A 23,235-nucleotide genomic window follows, 5' to 3' on the forward strand; every position below is an offset into this window, starting at 1 on the left:
TAGGGAGAGCACAGAGGGGGCACTGCCACATGATTGCGTTGAAAGAGTGCAAATTAAGTACCCTGTACTTAATTACTTTTAAGTCTTTTCTCTTGAAGATAATTCTGGTGTGTGCCACAGCCAGTAGTAACAGCTCACCTCTCCTAGGGATGAGGAATGCCAGCTCTGTTCTGCAGATGTAAATGTAGCATTCAGAATTGCATATTATTAAGACAACTCTTCGGTGATAATGATAACCTTATCTAAGGCGTGAACAGATTTCTCAGCACGCTCGCCCCGGTTCTCTGAAGTCTTTAATAGCAACAGACTGCATTCCTAGCCTGATGAGTTTCTATGCTGGGGGTATTTACTTTTATTTAACATTTACTTAGTGCTTCTTTGCTTTGTTGTTTTGGGGTTTTTTTCCTAGGGAAAGCACATACTGCAACATCCTTACAAATTCTCTTCCCCTAGTCCTGGCCACAGTCTGGACTCCAAGAATTTGAGGAAGAATCCAGGTTGCTTTTTCTAGATAAAGGCCGGAGATATAAAATCTCTGGAGTGAGATTTGTGCTTTACTGTGTTAAATAAATCAGTCATGCAGTTGGTTTCTTTCCTATATACCTGGAGTTACGTAATTCTGTGTTTTGTTTTTGTTCAGACTGCGTATATTTACAAGAAGCACACTGAAGGTTTCTATTACCCTTTGCATTGTGACATAAGAAAGACAGTTCTGTTTTTAAAATCTATTTGTCATTTAACAGACTTTTGGAAAAGTATTGAAAAGCAGGAAAGTCAGGGAAAGCAGCAGAGACCTTCCTGGGGTTGAAGAGACAAGGCAAGAGAAACAGATTGTACAGAATACCGGGGATGAATGGCAGGTCTCATTTGTTGTTGGTTTGTGTAAAAATAGTTTGGGTAGTTCCCCCTCACCATTCCCACCATTCTGAATGGGCAGTCATTTTTTTCTTTATTTTCCTTTGTAACAGGATATTTGCTCATCAGCAGAGCCTCAAAACCCTTGCAGAATTGTTCAAACTTCAATAACTAGCTTTGACTTATATCTGCAGAGGTTCTCGATTTTAATTTGCCCCAGCAAGCAAGTCAGTGAGATCATTGGTTGAATTGCAGAATCTTGTGGCCGTGCCAGTTCTTGCATGGCAGCCTGTCTCCTAAGTGACAGAGTGAGCAGCACCTCAGCTGGGGTCTCAGCTGCCTTTCTGTTTGGTATCTTGTGTGAAACACTCCATCTACTGAAAAATTACTTCTAGTGTAAAGCAATACTTGTCTAATGTGTAGAAAAGTTAAATGAAAAGCAAAGCTTTCTACTTTCTCCAAGTCTGGATGCCATATGTTACATATCTCCATTGCATGAGTTTCTGGCCAGGGTGAGGCTGTGCATTCCTTCTGTGGAGTGTTGCCCTGTGTAAGGGGACTCCAAAGCCTGTCTTAACTGCTGGAATCAGTCATGTTTGTTGATTTCCATCACTCATGGAAGAAGGGTGTTCAGAAACCTTGCTTTGAAAACTTCCTTTGGATGATGGTTTGGTTACATTTCATTCCACCACGTTTAACAGATAAAAGATGCAGAACAGTCCAGGTCAGATGTGAAATGGGAAGAGATTTTTCCTGACTCCTGTCACTGGAGTGTACTGTCAGGTTGACTATTCCATGGCAGTTTCTGTCCTTTTTTATGACCGGTGCCAGCAGTAGCCCACCTGTCCATGTCGTCCCTTTTGTTTTCATCCTCCAGCCCTTCCTGAAGACCCAAGGTGAATTTGATCATTGACTACCAAGTGATGCTTTTCAAGGAGGTCAATGGTATAGTCTTAACATCACAGCAGAAATACAACCTGGCATTTTCCTGGGTTGCAGGGACTTGTGAAGGCAGCTCTGGATCATGGAAGCCAAACCTTGTAGCACTTCTCCCGGGATTGCCAGATGAGAATTTAGTCAAAGCATGCTGTCATCATTTTCATAAGGTCCACCTTAGTTTAGAGCTTAGAGATGACTGGCATGGATCTGAAATGCAAATATTTCCATGGGGTTTTGGAGATGTTAACTGTCTTCTGCAGTGTTGGAGCAGCGGGAAGAGCAGACTCACGACGCAGGTGCTGATTTCCCTGGGCTTTGTCTGCCTGAGATCTGCCTGGACTGCTGGGACAGGAGTGGGAGCTGAGCTCTCCTGTAGGTCTGGGGTACAGTTACAGACAAGGAAATGGGGTTTGTTCTTCCATGGCAGATAAATCCCAAGGGCTGCAGGAAGCTCATTACCCAGGGAGGGAGGACTAACAAAATCGTGAGAGTTGGTAGTTACAGAGCAGATGTTTCTGCATGAGATGCTCATAAAGATACATTTTGTGATGTGCTAGTTAAAATATTAAAACTGCAAAGTTTGATGTCTGGATAACTTAGTCATAGCATTAATTAGCTATTAACTTGATCTTGCAGAGTTTTCATGCTTATTTATGTGTGATATATGTGGGAATATTTTCTCGGGGCATTAATTTTCGGTAATTTTTTCTATAGTTCAAGAGACAGTGAAATCAGCAGGTCACACATACAATATTATGATATTTTTTTCAGTCATAACCTTATCAGTGTCTGCCTTGGTATTAGCCCCAGTACAGATCAAGAAGAAAGCAGGATACACAATACTGTGACGCTATTCATAACCAAAGTTAAAACAAATTTGGTGCAAGTGTGGTAGCACAAATGAGCCAGAGAAAAATCTGTTCTGAGTGGGCCATAGGGCAAAGAAGGTGTGAAGGCTGAGCTGTTCTGCCTTTAGTCTGCAAGTGTTGCTTCTGAATTCTAACACTCTGAGACTTAATGAGGGAATAAAAAATGTGATACACAGCTCCAGATAAGACCATTTATAGTGCATTTCTGTCACCCTGAAGCTTAATAAGTTGTGTTCCACATTAATAGATGTGCTTGAAGGTGGAGCTGCTATCATTTATTGTTATAACTCCTGAAAGGTATTTCAGAGAATGTGAATTCTAATTTCAGTTTCATAAAGACGTAGCATTAAAATTCACATTTGTGTTTTTGATACAAAAGGATTAGTACAACTGGAGATGGGAAAACAGCATGTAGAATTCTCTTCCATCTATCCTGTAGAATCATTTTAATATCCACTTTACCTGCCTCCTAGCATTCATTGCCAGAGGTGAAGCTCTGTGTTAGGATTTGAGGAGAGAATTTGTTTATCTGTGCATTTCATTTGTGTTCTTAATTGAAAGTTAATGTGCTGTTACAGCTCACAATTAAGTGCCTTCATATTTTGAGAGGTCTTTAAGAAAATGTGGGTTTTCCTAGCTATGCAATTAACACAGTAGCCTTCCCAGAATGACCAGGACATGAGAAGGGACCATGATTCATTTGTTAATTACTTGGAGATTAGCAGTCCGTCTAGTTAAAAGCAAAAACTGACTGCATGATCCTGATAACAGAAGGTAATGATGTTGTCCTGAGCTTTTGAGAGGTAACCTTACATGGCTTTGTTGGATTCAAAGACCTGGAAGTTGAAAGGTTGTGTGTGTTATTGTTGAAAAAAGTGCCCTTCAGCTTTGGGAAGAGCGTCTATACAGGTTTGGTCAGTGAGCACTATTAAGAATAATTCTGGTACTTCATTTTCCCCTAAATAAAAAGTGGGGGGAGGCAGCATTTGGAAAATTGACTTGAATTTTATATATTTGTTGGGTAATGACAGACTGATGCTTCTGCAAGGCTGAGGTATCAGTTTGTGCCTGCTTGGGGAGAGACCAAGTTCAAAGGTCCCCTCTGACAGTTTTTGCAGTCACTGACAAGTGTAACTTTCAGTAACTTACACTCTGTCTGGCTTCTTCTATCTGTGCAATTCTCCTGTGCAGTGTTTTGAGAAATTCAAAGCCATGTAAACTGTTGTTGTTCCCTTTCCAGAGGTGACTGATCAAGACTTTGTGCTGAATCTGCTGCACACAGCCTTTTCAGTTTCTGTGGCCATGATACTGCTGAGCAATCTTGCGACTTTGCATGTTTTTCCTAAGGTGGTGAAAGTATCTTTCAGTTTGGAACTGCTGGTTTTGAAATTAAATTTTTGGTTTGCATACTGTTTGCTCTGCAGACTCCAGGCTGGTTTAAGGTAGTCTCTGGACTCACCCACAAAGTAGATAATGTGTTTGTAGGCATCTCCTTGTGTTCCCCTTTTTGATCAGGCTCAGAGAGTTGCAGATGTGCATTGCCCATGCTTTACTGAGATTTAGGAGGTTTGTCAGTCTACTTGGCCTCCTAATTTTTCATCCAAGGTGATGAGTTCTTAATAATTGTAGTATAAATCAATGCACCTTCAGCTTTATAGTGAAGGCTACAGGGCTGAATTTTCTTTCAATTCTTCTCCTGTCAGGAATGTCAGTTCAGATGGAGCAGAAGCACGCAGAAGACTGAGAGAGTGTGATGGCCTGGTGGATGCCCTCCTTCATGCTTTGCAGTCTGCGGTTGGCAAGAAGGACACGGACAATAAGGTGAATTTGAGTATTAGAACATAGTGGATGTTTGCATTAATTTATGCTGAAGTGTTGCACTGGGATCCAACTTCTGTTTGCTGGTATCAGAAGAAGATTATGCTTGCCTCAGAAAATAGAGTAATTGTCTTCATCTCATCTCTGGTATCTGTGGTACTGCTGATGGGGTATCAGCAGGATGCTCCTGTGTTTCTCTCTATGGCTGGTGAGGGGAGCAAAGGCTGGTTGCTGAGAGAGGTGGGGAGAGTAGGTCTTTATTATCAGTGACATTATTGCTATTGTTCTGCATTACTTAATTGGCATTTATAAGTGCAGTCTCCAAATCAGAATTGAGTCCCATTTGCACAAAGCAGCAAAGGAGTCAGTTCCCATTTTAAAGACTTTATTCAGCGCCATCTCTGAAGACTGAAGTGCTTAGACACTAAGAAATGTCTTCAGACCTGCAGCACTTTCACTGTAGCTTTTTTTTTTTTGTGCAGATTTTATTAATCTGTTTTTATCATCTCGTGGCACTTGAAAGTGTATTTATATGCATAAGGAATATCATAAATTTAACCTGTTTAAAAAAAGAGCATACTATTTCTTTATAACACCAGACGGCTTGTAAAGCATCGTTATTTTATTCTGAATCTCACCATGTGATGGCCTGAACAGGGGAGTTACAAAGCCCTGTTACTTAATCAGGTAATTTTGGAAGTGGATTTTGTAACCACCTGGTGGTTTCCATTGCAACCTACAGAGCATTGCTCTTGTCAGAACCCGATGTGCTGTGGATTAGCTATTACTACAGGAAACGTGTGTTCGCATTGAAATCCTCACAAGGCCTAGGTTTTGACCCAGAGAAAATTTAATAAAATGGGCCCCTTGGAGATTGTAAATGTTGGAAGAACGAGAGGGAAACTTGGCTTAAAATAAGATCCTTATATGATCATTTTCTGCTGTGTGTTTGATCTTTTGGTGAATTGTATTCTTTATGTAAGATCAAGTGGTATTTTTGATTAGAGAGTTTTCATTTTGAATGGATACTATTTATAAAGCGTTTCACTTTTGGAAAAATAAAATGGGGTTTAGAAGAAGAATGAACTTTAATTTAAGGGTCTTGACTAAATCTTCCTTGAGAGCTGCATGGATTTCCTGGAATAGGTAGCCTTCTTTTTTCAATTTCCCTGAGCCCTTCTCTGTACAATAAAATGGTTTGCAGGTAAGGGGTGCAGTACTTCGTATAACATCAATTTCTCTGTGACAGTCTGTGGAGAACTGTGTGTGCATCATGCGGAACCTTTCCTATCATGTCCACAAAGAGGTCCCTGGAGCCGATAAGTACCAAGAACTAGATGCTGGTCAGACTACAGGCACAGGAGGCTCCCAGAAGAAGAAGAAAGATGATGCTGGTTGTTTTGGTGGAAAAAAAGCTAAAGGTATGTGCTGCAGAAAGCTCAGACCTGGAAATGGATTTGGGGGTAATGTTGCTGTGCAAGCACATTGATCGTGCTTGTTTAGGATGATGCAGCTTTTGGAGTGTCCTGGCATGTGTTTATCTCCCATGTTGCACCACTGTTGGATGTTTGGGATTCTTTTTTCCACTATTGCTGTAAGTTTGTTTGGCTTTAAACAGGAGTGCTGCATGCTGACGGAGGACACTGCTGTTGGAAAAAGGTGGATGTGCTCTGCCTCTCCTCTGCATTGCTGTGTTCTTGCATCTGTCACCTCTGCTCAGTTCCCTTGCCTGGCTGTGTAGCATGTGTCCCCTTCTTGGGAAGCCAGGCCAGCATGGATCCATCCATCCATCCCCTTGCATGGCACTCCTGCCTGTACATCTTCCATGCCTCAAGACTCTCATACTTGAAAACAAACTAAAAGCCTTCCCTCCCACTCAGCCAAAATGTACAACCTCCCAGTTCAGTCACTATTTCAGTAATTTAAATTGCAAACACGATTTTGTAGCTTTTAATTGTCAGTCACTTTTAGACCTGTTCTCTCCTCTGGGGCATGAGTGTTGCAAATGAGTTTCATTACAAAAGAGGATTAATAGTCTCAGTAGCCCCCCTTCCATGTTTCCTTTACAAAGAGACACTCAAATTATAATCTGTTTTCTTTGTTGTTTTAGAGAAATTACTATTCTAGACTGAATTCTGTTTTCTTTCCTTTTTAGAGAAATGACTGTTCTAGATGAATTCAGAGATAATAAATTCCATTTTCTGTCTAGGCTTCATTCTCCTCATTCATGAGTACACACATCCTGGCTTATTATTTATAGCCAGGTACAAGGAAGGGTTTTGCCCCTAAAGAACTGATATGGAGTTGTTTGAACTTGATGGACTGTGTGGTGCTCATTACTCTTTGATATGACCTGCACAAGTTATTAAAATATTATGTGTTTCCATATGCGTTAGGGAAGTCATCACAGTGTGAACTTGCTTTTGCAGACTAGTCTGTCATCAACTACATTTAAACTGTTTAAAATAAAAAATTGATGGGAATCTTCTGAAAGAGGGGAGGGAGCTGGGGGGAACTAAGGAAATAATTCTGCCTGCCTGTTCTCACAGGGAGTGACTGAACCTGCAGTGTGATACCCTTTGGAGACCTTGCATGAGTGCTGACTTGAGCCTGTTCCCCTCCACTTGCAGTCCATGTTGTTGCTTTGCTTGAGAGCAACACATCAATGGAAACACTTCTAGCCATAAAAGCTCTGAGTGCCCCGTGGGAGGAGGGGGAGGGTGTTGTGCTGAGGGGGACCTGTCCTCATCCCCTCGATGGCAGTGACCAGGAGCACGCCCAGGTGTGTGTCCCACGCCAGATGTCTGCCAGAGCCCACTTAGAGATCCCTCTCCTGGGGCTGTGCACCCGGGTACTTCTGTTCATCAGCTGAAGCACCAGCTCATGTCTTTTGGGATAAATTGGTCTCAAAAATCATCTGACACTGGGGATGAGCCTGTGGATTGCAGCAAGCAGTGCAGGCACTCAGTGACAGCTTGGGTTTGGCTCTGTGTGTTCAGCAGGAAATGACAATATTTTTTAATGGTTTTTTCCACCTTTTTGCAGTGCTCTTTTGAAAGCGTGCTGTTCCCCTGAGGGAAATCAACTGGTGATAATGCTGAGCTCACAGCTCATAGGATGTAGATCGGAAGAATAGAGGGTCTCAGACAACTGTTGTGCTTAAAAAGAAAAGTTAAAATCCATTCATAAATGTGCTTTTAAAATCATAAAGAAAAGCTCTCTTGTCTCGCTGTTAAATTTACATGGATACTGGTCTGAACCTATCTTAATTTTCTCAGTCTAGAACTTCAAAATTGACCCATTCTCTCCTTTTCATGTTCACTTAATCTCACAGTGTTTCCATGTTTCTTTTGTTTTATTTCATGGTCATTGATCACAGTGGTTCAAACACTTCTGCAAAGGGCTAGTCATCCTTCTGTCCCCTCAATTCTGTGAGCACCTTTTCATTTAATAAAGAGAAAGAAAAGCTTAAAAAAAAAACAACAAAAACAAAACTGTGCATAGAAAGATTGGGAGTTTTTAGCAGGAACAGAAGGGAGAAAGTTAAATACCTTGGTTTGGTTTTTTAATTGATGAAGCTTCTGTAGTCTTGTAATACTCAGGTTTTGAACCTGTTCTGTGAAATTCTACCTCTTTGTGACTGTTCCTTTGTATTTTCTTCATCCTGTAAATTTTTGTTTTTCTTTTGCTGCTTTTCTGGTAATTAGAGGAGTGGTTCAATCAAGGTGAGTCTGCAATATTTTCTTTTCATCATCACCATAACATGCTTTGCTCAGCTTTCACGTGCAAGGCTAAGAGCTGAAATCAAGGTCTTGTTCATCCACCTTCTCCTCTGCTCCCCCAGCACATCCTCCTGTTCATTTCAGCAGACATGGAAAAATCCTCTGAGGGAGCTTTTGCAGTTTGGTCTTTCCATGCCACAAATGGAAAACACAAGGATTTATTCATTTTTGGTATAAGTGCAGTAGGGGAATTGCTGAACAGCTGGCCTGCTAAGCCCAGGAGAGCAGGCACACCCAAGTGTGGGCTGTGTCACCAGCCCTGTCAGATGGAAGGCTCTGCTGGCTGGGCTGGGGAGTGGAAGGAGCTGTGAGCTTGCAGCACTTGGGTGTGTGTTCTCAGGGGTGCTTGGTACTTTTTCTTTGTGGGCACATGCCTGGGCTGCTGCAGCTCTGTTATTGTCACACACAGGAGCTGGGTGAAGCTACCTCAGTACCTTTCTCAGGGGCTTCGGTTGGCTGGCTTCAGCTTCTCCTCCCAGCATAATAAGTAAAATTGCACCTGGAAGACACAAAAAGCTTCCCTTGGCTGGGAAGTTGATAGGCTGTGGGTGCCTGGGAGACTGCTTTACTGAGACTGATTTGGGGGTGAAGGCGGGGGCATTTTCAGGTTGTGACATTTGCTTCAGATCACAGGTTTGGGAGGGTTGGGCCGAAGGAGAAACGATGGGGATGGGAAAATCCAACCAACCAAAACCTAATTGCTCAATCCAAGAAATGGTGCTGGGTAGTGTTCTGCAGGACACTGATTTTGGACTGTGAGTGGTAAGGCTGTGGAGGATGGACTTGTTGGCAGGACAGAGCTCAGCCCTTGGTTTCTGTCGCTCCTTTGTGGCCAGCTCAGGGGCTGTATTAATGAGCACCAGGGAGGATAAGGTGGGATTGTTATGAAGAAATACTTTGCCTTAAACTTTTATTTCAACCAGAAAGCAAGCATTTGGGAATTAATCCTTCAGCAGAAATGATCTGGCTGCACCATGGTTTGATTATCCAGTAAAGCAAAACAACATTTGAGGAAGATCAACAACAACATTAGTGGTTAATAACACTGGGTCACACTTCAGAGTCTGTATGGAGTTTCTGACAGATGGAAAATGCTGAAGGTCATGTTTTGGTTGTTTCTTACATAATGAAAAGTAGCAAGGGGAGAGAGGGGAAGAATTTTAATCCCTCTGTTTCAGAGACTGTAAATTGCATCTTGCACAAGCAAGTCTCCTGTCAGGCAATTTTCCCAAACCAGAGTGCTGTGCCAATGCTACAGCCAGGTCTCATAAAACAGGCCTGTCAGCGGGCATGTTCAAAACTGTCTCTTGGCAAAGTTTGGAGCTATGCTTCTCGTCCAGCAGCGTTGGCTTTTCTCTAACACACCTCAGGCTGAAAAACCTGAACATGAATGGAAATGGAAATGTACAAAAACAGATCTTAAACTTCTCTCCTACTGCAGGTGCAGTTTGTGCTGTGGTTTCAGACCCCTGTGGTGAACAATCCGATTGTGAAGGCCCAAGAAGCAGCAGTGGTGTGCTCCATACAAATCCCAGCCACCTGGGTTGTGTGTGTTCACATCCCTGTTGTGAACAAATGCACAGGCTCAAGGGACAGAGCAGGGTGTTCAGAGCTACAGAATCTGGCAGTGACACTGATTATCTCACATTATCAGGGGTGCATGGGGATGGCTGAGAGGGTTTTAATCAGTAGACTTTGTATTGCTAAATTTGGTCACCTTTTTAGAAACTCCAGTATTTGTGAAAATCAAATGGGAAAAATAACTGCTGGGCCTCAGATTGAAACCTTCGCTTTCAGGGTGGATTTGTTTTGGAGTGTTCCTGCAGCTTGCTCACCTTGTCTCTATAGGAAAGCACTGGAAATGTAGGTGCTTGGGATATTTCCAAACCAAATACATTTGATTAATCAAGTAATTTGTAGAGTTGAAATCCCCTTGGTCAGAGTTGTGTGTTCTATACTGCTGCCATTGGCAAGCAGCTGGCAGCTCATGCTTTGAACAGACGGGCTTTGGCCTGTGAGGTGGGAGTTCCTCAGAGGGCTGAGACACAAACCAGCAGAGGCTCCTCCAAACCAGTGTTTGCTGTCTGGCCCAGAAATAGAGAGACAGCAACTGAGGAGCCCAGAGCACAGGTGGAGGATGCTGTCTTTATGAAAGATGGGTCAGTAAATAGGCAGCTGCTTTGGCATTCCCAGCTCAAAAGTAGCAGCCAACACTGCACTCCTGGACAATTCCTCCTTAACAAGTTGTGCAGCAGTGTTTACTAAACACTGCCACTGGGAAGAAGGGAACTCTTGCTGTGCCATCTCTGTTCCGTAGAGCTGATGGAAGTGCCAAACCAACCTTTAAATTACAGAGAGAACTTTCAAAATGAGTAGTTGTGTCAAGTAAGGTCTGGCTCTCCGAGAGCATGTTCTGAGGTTTAAACTATCTAATGGCAAAGACATGAAATTTGGGGTCATGTGAAAAAAGTTTGTCCTACTTGTACATAAGATGGAGTCACATTTAGTGGTTTGCTTTAAGTCTGTAATTTTTCCTACACTGACTTCCTTCCTTGAATGCTTTTTTCCTTTTAATTCCTTCTGCCCTGCTTTTTCCTGTCAATGCCCTAAGGGTCAACAATGGTTTGCAGCAAGTAACTGGGTTCAGCTGCCATTAGGAAATGGGAAATGCAAAGTCCTTTGGTGATGTACAGCACTTTTTCTTTCTGGTATTTGATTCCCCAAGCAATGTGTTGCTCCTTTCACAGAGTAAAAAATTGTTGAAAGGCTGCAAAGTGTCACTGATTCCTGTCCTTTTCTTGTTTAGAAAAGATACCTTTCAAGGAGTGCTGTGGTACCTGGCTGTGTGACCTTTTGGCAGCTTAGATGGGCATTTACATACTTTAGTTAAGGAAATTACTTCAGATGGGCAGAATTTCCAGGTGCATGTTTTGTTTTGCACAATAGTTGAAGTTGGCTGATATTCTGTGTTGGCATTTCAAAATAAAAGTGTGATTCCATCTCCCCTGAAAGAAAGGGAGAGGATGGAATATTACCTTGAGGGGGGGTTTCCCTCTTAGTGTTATTCCTAAATATTCATAACAGTATTTAAAAGCTCTAATTCTTCTCTGTACACTACTGATTATTTTTATCCTTCTGTCAAGAGTAAAGGTAGAGTGACCCATTGAATTCAGTGTGCATGTACCAAACCCCCCTGCTGTAACAAGGCAAGGACTGGCCTTTCCCATCTCGTGACCTGTTGGCAGTGGAGACTCAGACTAATCTCATTACATTTTCGAGGACCATTTTCCTGTTTGCTTTTAAGCAGCCTGACTGGTGGAGCTTCCAGCCCTTTCTGTAAAACCTCCATTAAGAGCCTGGTAGTCCCTGTGCAGAAGCCAATTCTGGCAGCTTAAATTGCATTGTCTGAATTCATCCCATCACACCTGCCTTCCCTGCTCTGGAGGGAGAGGGACTAAATAACTTGATTCTTCCCCCCTCAGAATAATTTGGGAAAGCTAAGCTGTACACTGCTGTCCTCAGAAGCCATGCAGATTCTTGCACTGACTTCCCAATCTCACTGCTGCCAATATTCCTCTGATGGCATGGTTCCTGCTTATCCCACAACTTCCATGTGGGCTTACCCAAGGCAGTGTGTCTCCTTGGGGGCATGGAAACTAACCCTTCCCTCCCCATGTGTTTACATAACCTTGAATTCTCAAACCAAAGTGCAGATTTTGTTCTGTTTTATGTAAAGGTTGTATAAATTAAAGCTGATGTAATAGTTTGGCACTGTTGCTTAGCAAAAGTATGGGATTATTTCCATTAGCCTCTAATAAAGAGCAAAAATGACACTTTGTTGATTGAAGGGCAATTCAAAGTTAAGTTCTTGGATGCTGTCTGTACAACATATTAAATCTAGGTCTTCCTGCCTGGTTGTTGCATTGAGAACAGAGGCTGCAAAGCAAAGCTGTTATGTTTTTTTGCTCTGCTGCTGAGTTTTTGCTTGAGCTAAGCTTCAGGTCAGAATTCCTCTGTGTAAACAAGTAAACACTGGGCTTCTGAGGGAGGGGCACAGCTTTGCCAGGATGGGAAATGGCACAATTTTCCAAGGTTTAAAGCACTCCTAAGAGTCTCTGAAATGCTAGTGCTAAGCATGTTTGCAGATCAACCTGAAAGCAGTGTGGGTGTTGGTCCCTAAGTTTGCTCATGCTAAAACCAGAGCTGTGTAGCTGGACTGCAAGTCGGATACATACAATTATGGGTAGCAGTCTGTGATTGATATTCTGGGTCTGTATCTTTTCCCATCTTGTAGATGCACATGACAGTAACTTACCTGTCAGTTTACTGACAGTCTTCTCCATCTGTTGTCTTCTTTTTTGCACAGGAAAGAAGAATGGAGATTTGGACAGGAATTTTGATACACTTGATTTGCCTAAGCGGTCTGAAGCAGCAAAAGGTAATGCTAATGTTTGTGCTTTTGGAAATAACAAGTAGCTTGGGAGCTGGAGGCTCTTAAAGGGACTGGAGACATGAGCTCTGATCTCTTTCTTTTGTAGTCAGTTAATTGAAATAATGGATGTATCTGTGCATGCTGTTATCTAGTGTTGAATACTGGATATGAATTTTTGTCTAAGACTGCTGAATTGGTGGAATCTCATAGATGCCGGTCTGATTTGGTGTTAGGTGATTGTAACTCCAGAGAGGGGTGAGTGCAAGCTCTCCTCCTCTATGGCTCCATCTGCAATCCACCTGCACCAGACCTGACTGTAAGGAGTTGTGAAATGCACTCAGTGAGAGTACTTGGCACTAACCCTTTCCCTTCCCTGGCATCTCTGTCATTCTTCAACATTTTTTTGTGGAATCGGGTGACAGCAGGGGCATGAGGATTTTGCCTTTACTGATAGTCTGTCTTCCCCTGAACACGGTACACTGTTCAGGTACATTCCTCCCTGTCTGTAGTGAGAGGTACTTAGAGTTTTCCAAAATATAGGAGATTCACAGAAAAAATTCTTCTGCATTGTGCTTTTGTATTTCAGCTCTGGCAGAGGTAGAATCTTTCACAATCTGAATTCCCTTCTTGCATGCATGGTACTTTTTTAAATTGGAGATTAGGAGGTGATTTGGGATTTTGTCAGAATTCTTAAAGCATTGGATGGTGCTTTGAGACTTGCACAGGTTTTGATTTGAAATGTGTGCGATGTCTCTGCAAAGATCCAGCCATTGTCATGGCAACTGCTGCGGTGCCACCCTGTCAGCCTCACCTTAATGAGCTCTGAATACCCAGAACTACCTGAGTATTCCTCAGAAGAAAAATTTTAAACATTTCCTGCATCACATAGAGAATTTTGGAGAGTATAAGGAGGCAGTCTGACCGAGTGGACTTGGGATACCTGAATTATGCTCTTTTGGTGACCTCAGTCCAGTCCACTTATCTGTGCTTCAATTTCCTTGCTATTAACTGAGAGCAACAGCAGAGGCCGTGTCTGAGATCCTTAGAGATGTGCTGATAGTCAGTAATGGTGTAATAATTATATACACATATTGCTGCACTCACTTAAATTCACAGTGAAACTTTGATGATATGCAAACTAATCTTAATATGTAGATGAATCTATTTACAGACACCCTTTATAGCGGATGCAGTTTCTAGTCTTATGCCTAAACACCGATTTTCATTTGGTGCATTAGTGCACAAGATCTTCTGTATCTTGTGCAATAATGTAAAATACTGATGAACCTCTCAGAAGCCACAGTAGCATTCTATTTAGAGAGCTGCAGGAAACTTCTAAGCAGCCTTCACTGGCTGCCATCAGTTCAGACTGGGAGCTGATTACAGTGCAGAGCAAGGAGGCACCTTTAGAGGATGCAGGAAAAGAAAGGAATGCAAAATACAGAAAAAGCTTCAGCATTCCTTTCTAAATGCGATTGGAGTGCAGGTGCCACTAAAGGGAAAAGATGGAAATCAAGAATTTCTGCAAGGAAATGCGTCTTGCATAGCTCTCTTTAAAATAAGATTAAAATCTTTCATATGGCTCTGTTAATGGTAGAAGTGATTGTGCAGATCTGATGGGAGATGTATCTGTCCCTGAGCTTACGCAGCTTATTATAATAATCAGTTGCTAGAAATCTTACACTCTTGAAGAGGTTGTTTGATAATTTTGAGATACCCCCATTTAATCAAAGTCAAATAAAATACATATCTCATGCTAGATAAGGTCAGGAGATTAATCCCAGAGCATTTTGAAAGAGGCACTTTGACATGAATACAGGCACAAGTAACTATTGACTTTTGTGCTAAGAAAAAGCCAAGACAGTGATGCATTTTTGTTCACTTTTTTTGTCGGTAGCTTCCTGCCATGCATGTCATTTGCTTGAGAGTTCCTGGATACTAAAGGTTCTAACAAGGTTTGCTTGAACTTTAAATTGTTCAGTAAAATAAAGAAAATAAAATTGCAGTTTTAAAATCCTTAAGAGATCTGGTCAGATGTCTTCTATAGAGTATAATTGGCTCTGATGAGATCAGCTCTCAGCTGAGGCAGAACCTCGTTACCAAGATGGAAAAATCATGCAAGTTTTAATGATCAAAAGCACTCAGATTGAGTGACATGATGAAGTGCTATTTCAAAAATCAACAATTATAGATTAATCTCTTTCATGTATTATTAAAGCCATATTAAAGTGAATTTTCCGCTGGAATCTTTGTGAGCAAATGAAATTGCAGTTGTAAGATTTGTTCATGCAATGCAGCAAATGAGCATTGTGGTAGTTAACAAATATTGGGATGTAGTGATGTTAAGTGTCCTGTAATCTTACAGTCAACATCCATGGAGTTTATGTGGTGTCAAAAGATGTGGTTTCAAGAATTTGACATTATGGTTTCCCTACGAGGTACTCCTAGGTATGACCACTGAGCTTAATTGAGAGTATGTGTGTGATCACTTGAAAAACCATGGACTAGTAGCAGCAAACTAGTTCAGACCTATTTTCTATCAGCTCTGAATTACTTTAATGCTAGGAATCTCTGCCTGTCATGCAGCCAAACATCATAAAACAAGAAACTCCTGTCAGTTGTGGGTGGGGACTGGCTAGTGTCTGTGCAGGATGCAGAGGTTTCTCAGTCCTTCAGAACATCTCTCCTGCTGCTACAATATCTTAGGAGCATCTTCATATCCTGAACAATCCAAAGGGTCCTGTGAGTTGCAACCTAGTTTACATACTAGTATTTCACTTCCCCCCCACCCCCAGAATTTGTTCTGGTGAGGAATGAATGAATGAAGGAAGGCAGTCCTCTTTTTCAGCATGATAAACTGGAGTCTCTTCCTGATGGCTCCTGGTTTTTTAATGGGAATCAGGTTTTGCTGCAGCACATCATTTGAGCAGTCCTGAAACACTGCTAAGCCTTTAATAATTTTATGTGCTAGGCATTCTGGCGGGGGAAAGCTTCCAGTTCAGGGTTGTTATCTGTGGTAAACTGGATAATGTCAGACAGGAGAACTTGCAGTGCTTTCAGAAGCTGTCTCATCTGATATTAAAAAATAAATGTATATGCCCTGGCAGTGTCCAGAGTACTCCTGTCCTCACGAGGAAAGATTGTGAAAGAGAAGCTTCTTGTTTCCTCTTTGTTGAAAGGAGCTTATTTTTTTTTCCTGACAGTCAAAGAGAGAGAGCATAAATTTTGGGGAAAAGTGATATGAGCTTGAGAAGGGAACAGCACTAACAAGAAATTATGAATGCTGTTCTCAGAACCTTGCTAAATTTAGGACTTTCAAAAATTGCTGCTTCTGGAGGGGGGGAGGTCTTACTGAAATCCCTTCTCCAGTCTAAAGTAGGTCAGTGATAGTGGTGCCTCCTCTGCAGTGTGTTCTCTCCTGCACTACCACAGCGCTGATTTCTCCTGTGTACACATTAAATACATAGCGTAGTACAACTCCTGTGCTTTGTTCACAGAGTACTTAATTTCTGAGCAGGAATAGTGGCAGGAGGCTCAGACACTGGGGGAAGATGAGGATTAATCATATATGTGCAGGGGAAGGCAGTGTCTCAGATGGCACTAACTCTGCAATAAGGTTTTCTGAGCAGAATCAGGATTGATGTGTGTCAGCCCCCCAGAGATGTTACAGGGGTTGTAACATTCAATCCTCCTGTGTGAAGGTGTTGGACTGTCCACCTCTGTTCCTCAGTGCTGGAGTATGGGAGGAGAAAGTCCAGAAGAGCAGAAAAGTTTTTTTTAATATGGACCCAGCATTAGGTTATTTCTAATTAAATCCAGACCTCTGTCCTGTCTGGTTTAAGCAGATCTCATGGCTTGTTGTTTATGCGCACGTAGATCTGAGGGCAGAACAGTAGCTGCTCTCTGGAGCTTTGGGTGTTGAAGTTCAGCACTCATTTCAGTTTATCTCATTAGGGAGTTGAAAGTCTTCAGCCATAACAAGACATTTCAGGTACATTTCAGCCTGGTGGATGAGCTAGCTCATTCATTTTCTCCTTTAAAACAGTTATTAAGCCGCTTAATAATAAGAGTAATTTCTCTTTTCCTTTTTGATTACTTTAGTTCCATTTTAATGGGAACATAAGTTTAGGAGAGAGTTGTGCTGAAACACTGAACTAGTGTTAAAAATGCTAGTAATTGAAGAAGTCTATTTTATTGCAGTGGAGACCTTACAGAAAAGCTGAATTTATCTGAAGGCTTAGCTTTGTGTGTACACTTACCCTGGTCAGCAGACTATGTAGGCAGGGAATGAGATTTTGGATGAACTTGTCAGCAGGTGAATTTCTTCTTCTCCATTATCTGAAATCCTCAGTCACTTTCCATGTAGCCTCATGCTGATGATAGATTTTCTATTCCAGAAGGTGAGTGTTTAAATTCCCTTATAAATCTTTGTATTACTGCTCCAGGAAATTAGACTTCCTGGCACTGTCAGGGTAATGACTTTAACTTAGTAGATTACAAAAGTGCCAGCAATTTGTCTTCAGCTAAAGGCAACATGTAGTGGAAGGAGAGGGAAACTTCACTTTACTCTGGCTTTGGTTTGTAATTAAGATTGGCTGCAGTTCGCATTTCACTGCTGCTTTAATTTGCTTTCTTTAAATCTTTACAAGTTGACTCAAGCACACCTGCCCTTTCCAGCTCCCTTCCATCATTAATTTTGATTGTTGTATTGTGAATAAGTGAGTAGAACTGATTGATTAATGGCACCATCAAAACCCCTCCTGTGCCTGCTGGTGGAAATTCAGGGATTGGGAAGATCTCCTCTGTGAGAGCAAGTAACATGTTCTTGTATTAACATCTTTTGAGCATTTCATGCACGTTATTCAGAATTCTGATCAGAATTATTAAGTATCTCTTACTTCTGTTTCTTTCCGAAGCTAAGTATTTATTTTGGTCCCATTTGTTTTTCATAATTTACAAAGCAGTGAAAGGTTTCTCATCTGTCTTCCAGTGCTTTGAGTCAGAGAGAATTTATTGCCTAGAATAGGAAAATTCCCATATGGAACCTGCCCTTGCCAAACTTTCTCTAATCTGGTACCTTTAAATTCCAGTTCTTTTTCCCAATATTTTCATGGAATTCAAAGCAGGCATCTGGATTTTCCTTTCTTGTGTACACACTCTTTCCAAAGCTGACTGCTAATTGTTCTGGAATCTTCTGCCTTTTTTGTCATAATATTCTCTGATTCTTATGTTCAGGTGTTCTTATTTGTTCAGAGATGGTGGACACGAGCATGAATTTCTCCCTGGCCTGCTGAGCTGTGCTCTACAGGTGAAAACTTTTTATGATCTTTATGGATCTGTTAAATTTGAATATGTAGAACATAAATTATAAGCTTAGGGTTGAAACTGAAGGCTTTGAAAAATCATATGGGGACATGCTGTTGGCATGTGAATTGCAGGTCCAGGAGTACTGTTCTGTCTCTGTCACAAATTCTTTTCCCTTGGTAATACAATTCTGTCCTACAATATTCTTACTTTGGAGACTGTAAGGAAACAAATATTTTTCTGGGAGAGATACTAAATTATATGACTGAAACCCTGTACACTGTGTACAGCAGTGCTGCTGAGACTCACAGCTCAGCTGAGTGAAGTTGAGTTATTCTACAAAATCATGTGAGAGGAATTTGAAACTGTTACAGGACTAGCTCTGGTGTTATCTGTCTGCTCAGGAATGTGAAGAATAGTTTTGGCTTTGCGTCCTGGTAATTGCTGCTGTGTTTGTCAAACCGTTGCTCTCTGGCTTCAGAGAGCGCCTTGACATTGCAGCCCTGAGCTGTGGCTTCCAGCCCCTTGCTCCATCCATGGGGACATCCAGGCAAAAATTGTGTTTATAGATAAGACAGGCTAGATTCCTGGCAGGGGTGAAATGGCATCTGTGGAACAGAAAAGCTCTTGCAGCTGAGTAAGGGAAAGCACAGTGTTTGTGTGTGTAGACTGTGCAGTGAATGGCCCAGGTGAGAGATTGTGTCAGGAAGATTTCAGCTGGGGACTTGAAATAGTTCTGCTACATGGAGGATACAGAACCAATGTAAACAGAAGAAGAAATTCCAACTGTGATATATGCCTCCCCACCCTCAGCATGGACACTTCATAGTGTGAATGTCTTTCAGATTTAGGTCATAAAAATTGGAAGTTTAAGCTGAGGGACCAGTGGGAAACAACTGCTGGGGCAGAGAGGCAGGAGGACCAATAGTGATACAAGAATTCCATTCAGCTCTGTATTTATAGAAGCTGAAACTCCTTGTGAAGTCATAAGGTGGTGTTTCTTGTCCATCTCTTGTTTGGTTCTGCTATAATTCATTTGCCTGTAGAACTCCTGGTTGTCCCTTTGTCTTCTGTCTCTGTCTTAACAGCTAGAGGTCACGTGCAAGATGAGTTAGGACAACAGCTTTGCTTGTGAATCATTTCAGATTTTTCCTTCTGAATGAGAAAAATCTGACTCACTTCTAAGATACTTTGGTTATCTTGGAAATAGTGAATCAGCAGCAACAGCTGTTCCTCTTCTTTATCCTTCTTTTGCATTCTCAAATGTTTAGTGTCCCTCAGCAGATGAGGTGGAAAAGCTTACAGTTGGAGGCAAGATTCTCCCTCCCCACCTTTAGGTCCTTTCACCTCTGGGTGTAAGTCCTCTCATAGGACTATGAAGACTCCAGTAGTCAGCTTCCAGCTCCTTCTTGGCTGAGGCTGGCACCCAGGAATATAGATCTATTATAATAACCAGCAGTATCTTCAAAAGACAAGAATCCCAGGTGGTAAATTCCCTTTCCAACTTGATGTGAATTTGTGGCCAAATTATAAGTGCACAGAAAATGAGATTTAGGCATCTTAAACAGGAAGAGCCTATATATACTTGCATAATAAAGTAGCCTATGAAAAACTAAACAGCAGGAGCTCCACTAGAGCACATGGTAATTACAGCAGCTAATAGGGAGATGGAGTGATCTGGAGCTTCAGCTAAAGACAGAGCTGGAAGAAGTCTCATTTTCTCAGTCCAGCATCGCTACTGACTTTCTGAGTGGCCTTAGGCAAGTTAATAGCATTCGGTTGCTGGGGTTGTAGTGAACCTGTTCATGAAGAGTCTTCTATTTCCACTGCATTCACTAGAAGAATCATTTCACCAAAATAATAGCTGGAATAATTACCTCACTAAAATAATTAGTGTTTTCACTGCTGCTGTGATAACCAATGCAAATGGAGTGCATGTGATATATTTGTAAAACAGCAAAATTCTGATGAAGTATGCTGTATCCCAGCTGTTGCTAGCAGCACAGTGATAGAAAAATTAAATAAAAACATCATTTCAGTTAAAGGTGGATTCAGTTAAAGGTTTGCCCCAGTGAAATACTGTGGGAATGGACTGAGGCGTTCATGTTAGAGAGAATTTTGCAAATTCGTAATGCTGTGAATTGTTTTCTGCTCTCACTATTCATATTGCACTTACTGTGTTTTTTTATTCAGAAGTTCAACTGCATTATTTATGATGCTTTGTATAGAAAGGTATATATATAAACCAGTGCATAACTGAAAACCTTGGTAAGTTTTACTTACCCAGCTACATTTACTTGAGTTATAGCAATGTGTGCTCTCTGGCAATGCAGCATCTTAACTCTTCAACCACTGATTGGATTTTCATGTCATTTCCATTTGGCTAATACTTCTGATGAAAAATAGTTAATGTTGGAAAGCTATAGTTGTCAGTCATATGTTTTTAATTTTCACAGCTTTTCCTGTACTGTTTGCCCTGCTGAGAATGGTAAATTCTCTTCCCTCCCTACATTTCAGGTTGTGTATATATTTTTGCATGTCTCATTTAGCATTTCTATTCTACAAGTAATTCTAATTGTTACTCTAAAATAGAATGCTTGTTATTACAGAGCATAGCTCATTATACAGATGCTGCTCCAGGACTGTTTATAAAATTAGAATGTGCCAAGAAAGCCTGCCAGGAATAAAAGCAGGAGTTGATGGGAAGGTGCTTATCCCTCGTAACTGTAGCTGCCTCAGTCTTGGGACTCAGTCACTGCAGTGAAAGACTCACTTCAACCAGCCATCCATCACTGTTGCCTTATGTCAGCTTCCTCCACACCGCTTAGTTTCGGTTAAGAAACAATAACAATGAAATTTCTCAGCATTCCCCCCCTCCCTTTTAGCATAAGCGTAAAAAATGAGATGATCCTTTGAAGAGGGGTACGAATCCGAAAGTTTGTCTGGTTGGCCAGCCGGTATCGCCAGGAAGCTCAGGGAAGAGGAACTCAGCTTCTGTTGGAATTTAGAGATGAAATTTCATGTCAAAATCAATTACAGAAACCTTGTTGCACAAAGTTACGGTTGTCTCTGGTGTCCATCAAAAGTACCGCAGCAGAGTTGTGCTGACGAAGCTGCTTGACAAGTTAAGAGAACTGCAGAATGTTTCAGAACAGCTGAGGCAGGAAAGTGGTGTAATGTTGATTTAAATCCCTTTCCAGATTTCCAGAAATAGTAGCAGCAGAAGCAAAAGAGGTAGTTAGAGCTCTGGGTGAGTGCTCTGAAGGCTGTGCCTTTAGGATTAACCAGAATGTAGATTTCGGAGAGCCCGAGATGACTTGGTGCTTTCAGAACTCAGCACTAGACAGACATCACTTGAATCTCACTGAAAGCATCTGTCCCATCTGGCATCCTTCTGCCCACAGAAATGGAGGCTAATGCCACATAATTGGGCATTGGAGCAGGTTCCTCAGAGAGGTTTTGAAGGGTTCTTTATGTCATTGAAGGATTTCAAGACCTGACTGGACAAAAGCATAATAGCTTGGTCTGATTTTGGCATTGAGCCTACTTTGAGCAGGAAGCTGACCCAGGTGACCTCCCACATTCCCTTTCAGCCTAGTTGTTCTGCGTGCCTCTCATTAACTGATTACAGAGTCAGCCAGGAAAAGTATGTCAACATAAAAACAGCACATTTTCCCAAAACAATTTAATCCACAACTGGTGGATTAGGTGACTCAGATGAGAAGAAGAATGAGAAAGTCCATTTGCCCATGGAACCTGAGAAAGGAGCATATATACAAAATCGAGTGTATCAGGTTGCACCTCAAGATAGGGCTTATTTCAAAGAAAAATATATTTTAGTAATAATACGTATTTTACTGGTGCCAGCGCAATAAATGATGGAATCCTCAGAACACTCAATAATCAGCCTTTGAGGGTCTGCTTCTAACAGCTAATGATGGCAGAGAGAAAAGGGAATGAAAATCAAATAGTTGTGTGATTCTGAACTAATTGCAAATTGTACTAGAGATCAGGCAAGGAGACCTTCCTTACTGTGCAGCCAAGGCAGGGAGGTACATGCATTTTTTCCACTTTTGCTTGAACAGTATTATAGTTAATGGAGAGCTTTAATCATAGAGTTAATCTGAAAATTAAAACAAACTGGAATGTCAAATAACCTGGGCATTTTAAATTGTAGAAGCCACTGATGCTCATTAGTAGGGCTGAAGCTGCAGTCATGTTTTGCAGAAGATCAAATAAAGAGAATCAAAAAATTAAGACTTCCGTTTTCTCAGCATTAATTTCCAGTGAGTGTACCTGCACAGCTGCTGCAGCCCTATTATCTGACTCATTACTTTGTAAACCACTGTGAGATATCTTGAATGTGAAAACTGCTATGTAGAGCCATATTTATTTCTGTAACCCCAAGTGCTCTGCTCAGGCTTAAAAGCTCCCCCCCCGCCCTTCTCCACCATGACAGGGGAATTATAGGACTTAATGTGCCATATACCTCTAACTGTGGATTGAAGAAAAATGACCTTGAACTGAGAGGCAGGCATTTTACATGGTAAAGCAGTCACTTAAATTTACCTGTCAACTGGAGGCGGGGGGAACCTTACCTCTGCATGGTTTAGAAAGCAGTGTCAATCCAACTGCTGTTTGCTCTGAACCCACTGAGAGCTTGATTGCTGACCCAGGCATTTCCAGATGATCAGTGAGAATGTTGATCAGTATGTGATAGAAAAAGCGTTTTTATTTCGGCCTCACAGACCATTAGTTTCAGCCCTGAATTTTCTGTGTCTTGATCACAGGGAAAATTGGAAGTCTGTAATAGCATGAAATGTTATTTGTCTGTGCAGGAATAGACTCTGGTTCAGGCAGATCTGGAAGGAGGCAATGTGGAGAGCAGTCCTTGCACTTCGTGTCCAGTTCATTCGTGTTTTGTACACCTTGCCATCTCTTTACTAAGAATCAGGTTGCTTTTGTCGGAGACATCTAGAGCAAATTTGTGAGTTTTTTTACCAATAGCCTCAGTAAAGTGCAAGGACCAACACACTGTGATGGTGCAGTTGTGCAGGGGGCCCCTAGATGAGCAAGACTGAACTCATGTGGGAGGGGAGAAGGGGGCACCACTGCTGAGGTAAGTTGTGCAGTTAGAGGGCATTTCAGTGGCACAGCTGGGAACAGAGATGAGATTTCCTGATTCCTAAAGCATTATCTTAGCTTGCTCATGTTAGCAAGCCCACTCCATTTAGAG

The 23,235-nt window shown here is 41.7% G+C and overlaps 1 protein-coding gene across 50 annotated transcripts in view; it reads left to right on the forward strand.

Annotated features, from left to right (window-relative positions):
* Positions 1-23,235, forward strand: part of ARVCF (ARVCF delta catenin family member) — a 249,348-nt gene that overhangs the window by 193,855 nt on the left and 32,258 nt on the right. For 33 of the 50 annotated variants that reach the window (XM_086856241.1, XM_086856223.1, XM_086856261.1 and 30 more), the window contains 3 exons: positions 4,367-4,484; positions 5,731-5,902; positions 12,630-12,701. In XM_086856241.1, the coding sequence (XP_086712367.1) occupies positions 4,367-4,484; positions 5,731-5,902; positions 12,630-12,701 (362 nt within the window). Of the gene's footprint in view, positions 1-4,366; positions 4,485-5,730; positions 5,903-8,188; positions 8,207-12,629; positions 12,702-23,235 lie in introns of all 50 variants that reach the window. The other 17 variants (XM_086856216.1, XM_086856232.1, XM_086856247.1 and 14 more) reach the window with 1 other exon arrangement.

The sequence above is a fragment of the Cyanistes caeruleus genome, chromosome 18, assembly GCF_971803275.1.
Source record: "Cyanistes caeruleus chromosome 18, bCyaCae1.hap1.1, whole genome shotgun sequence".
NCBI lineage: Eukaryota > Metazoa > Chordata > Aves > Passeriformes > Paridae > Cyanistes > Cyanistes caeruleus.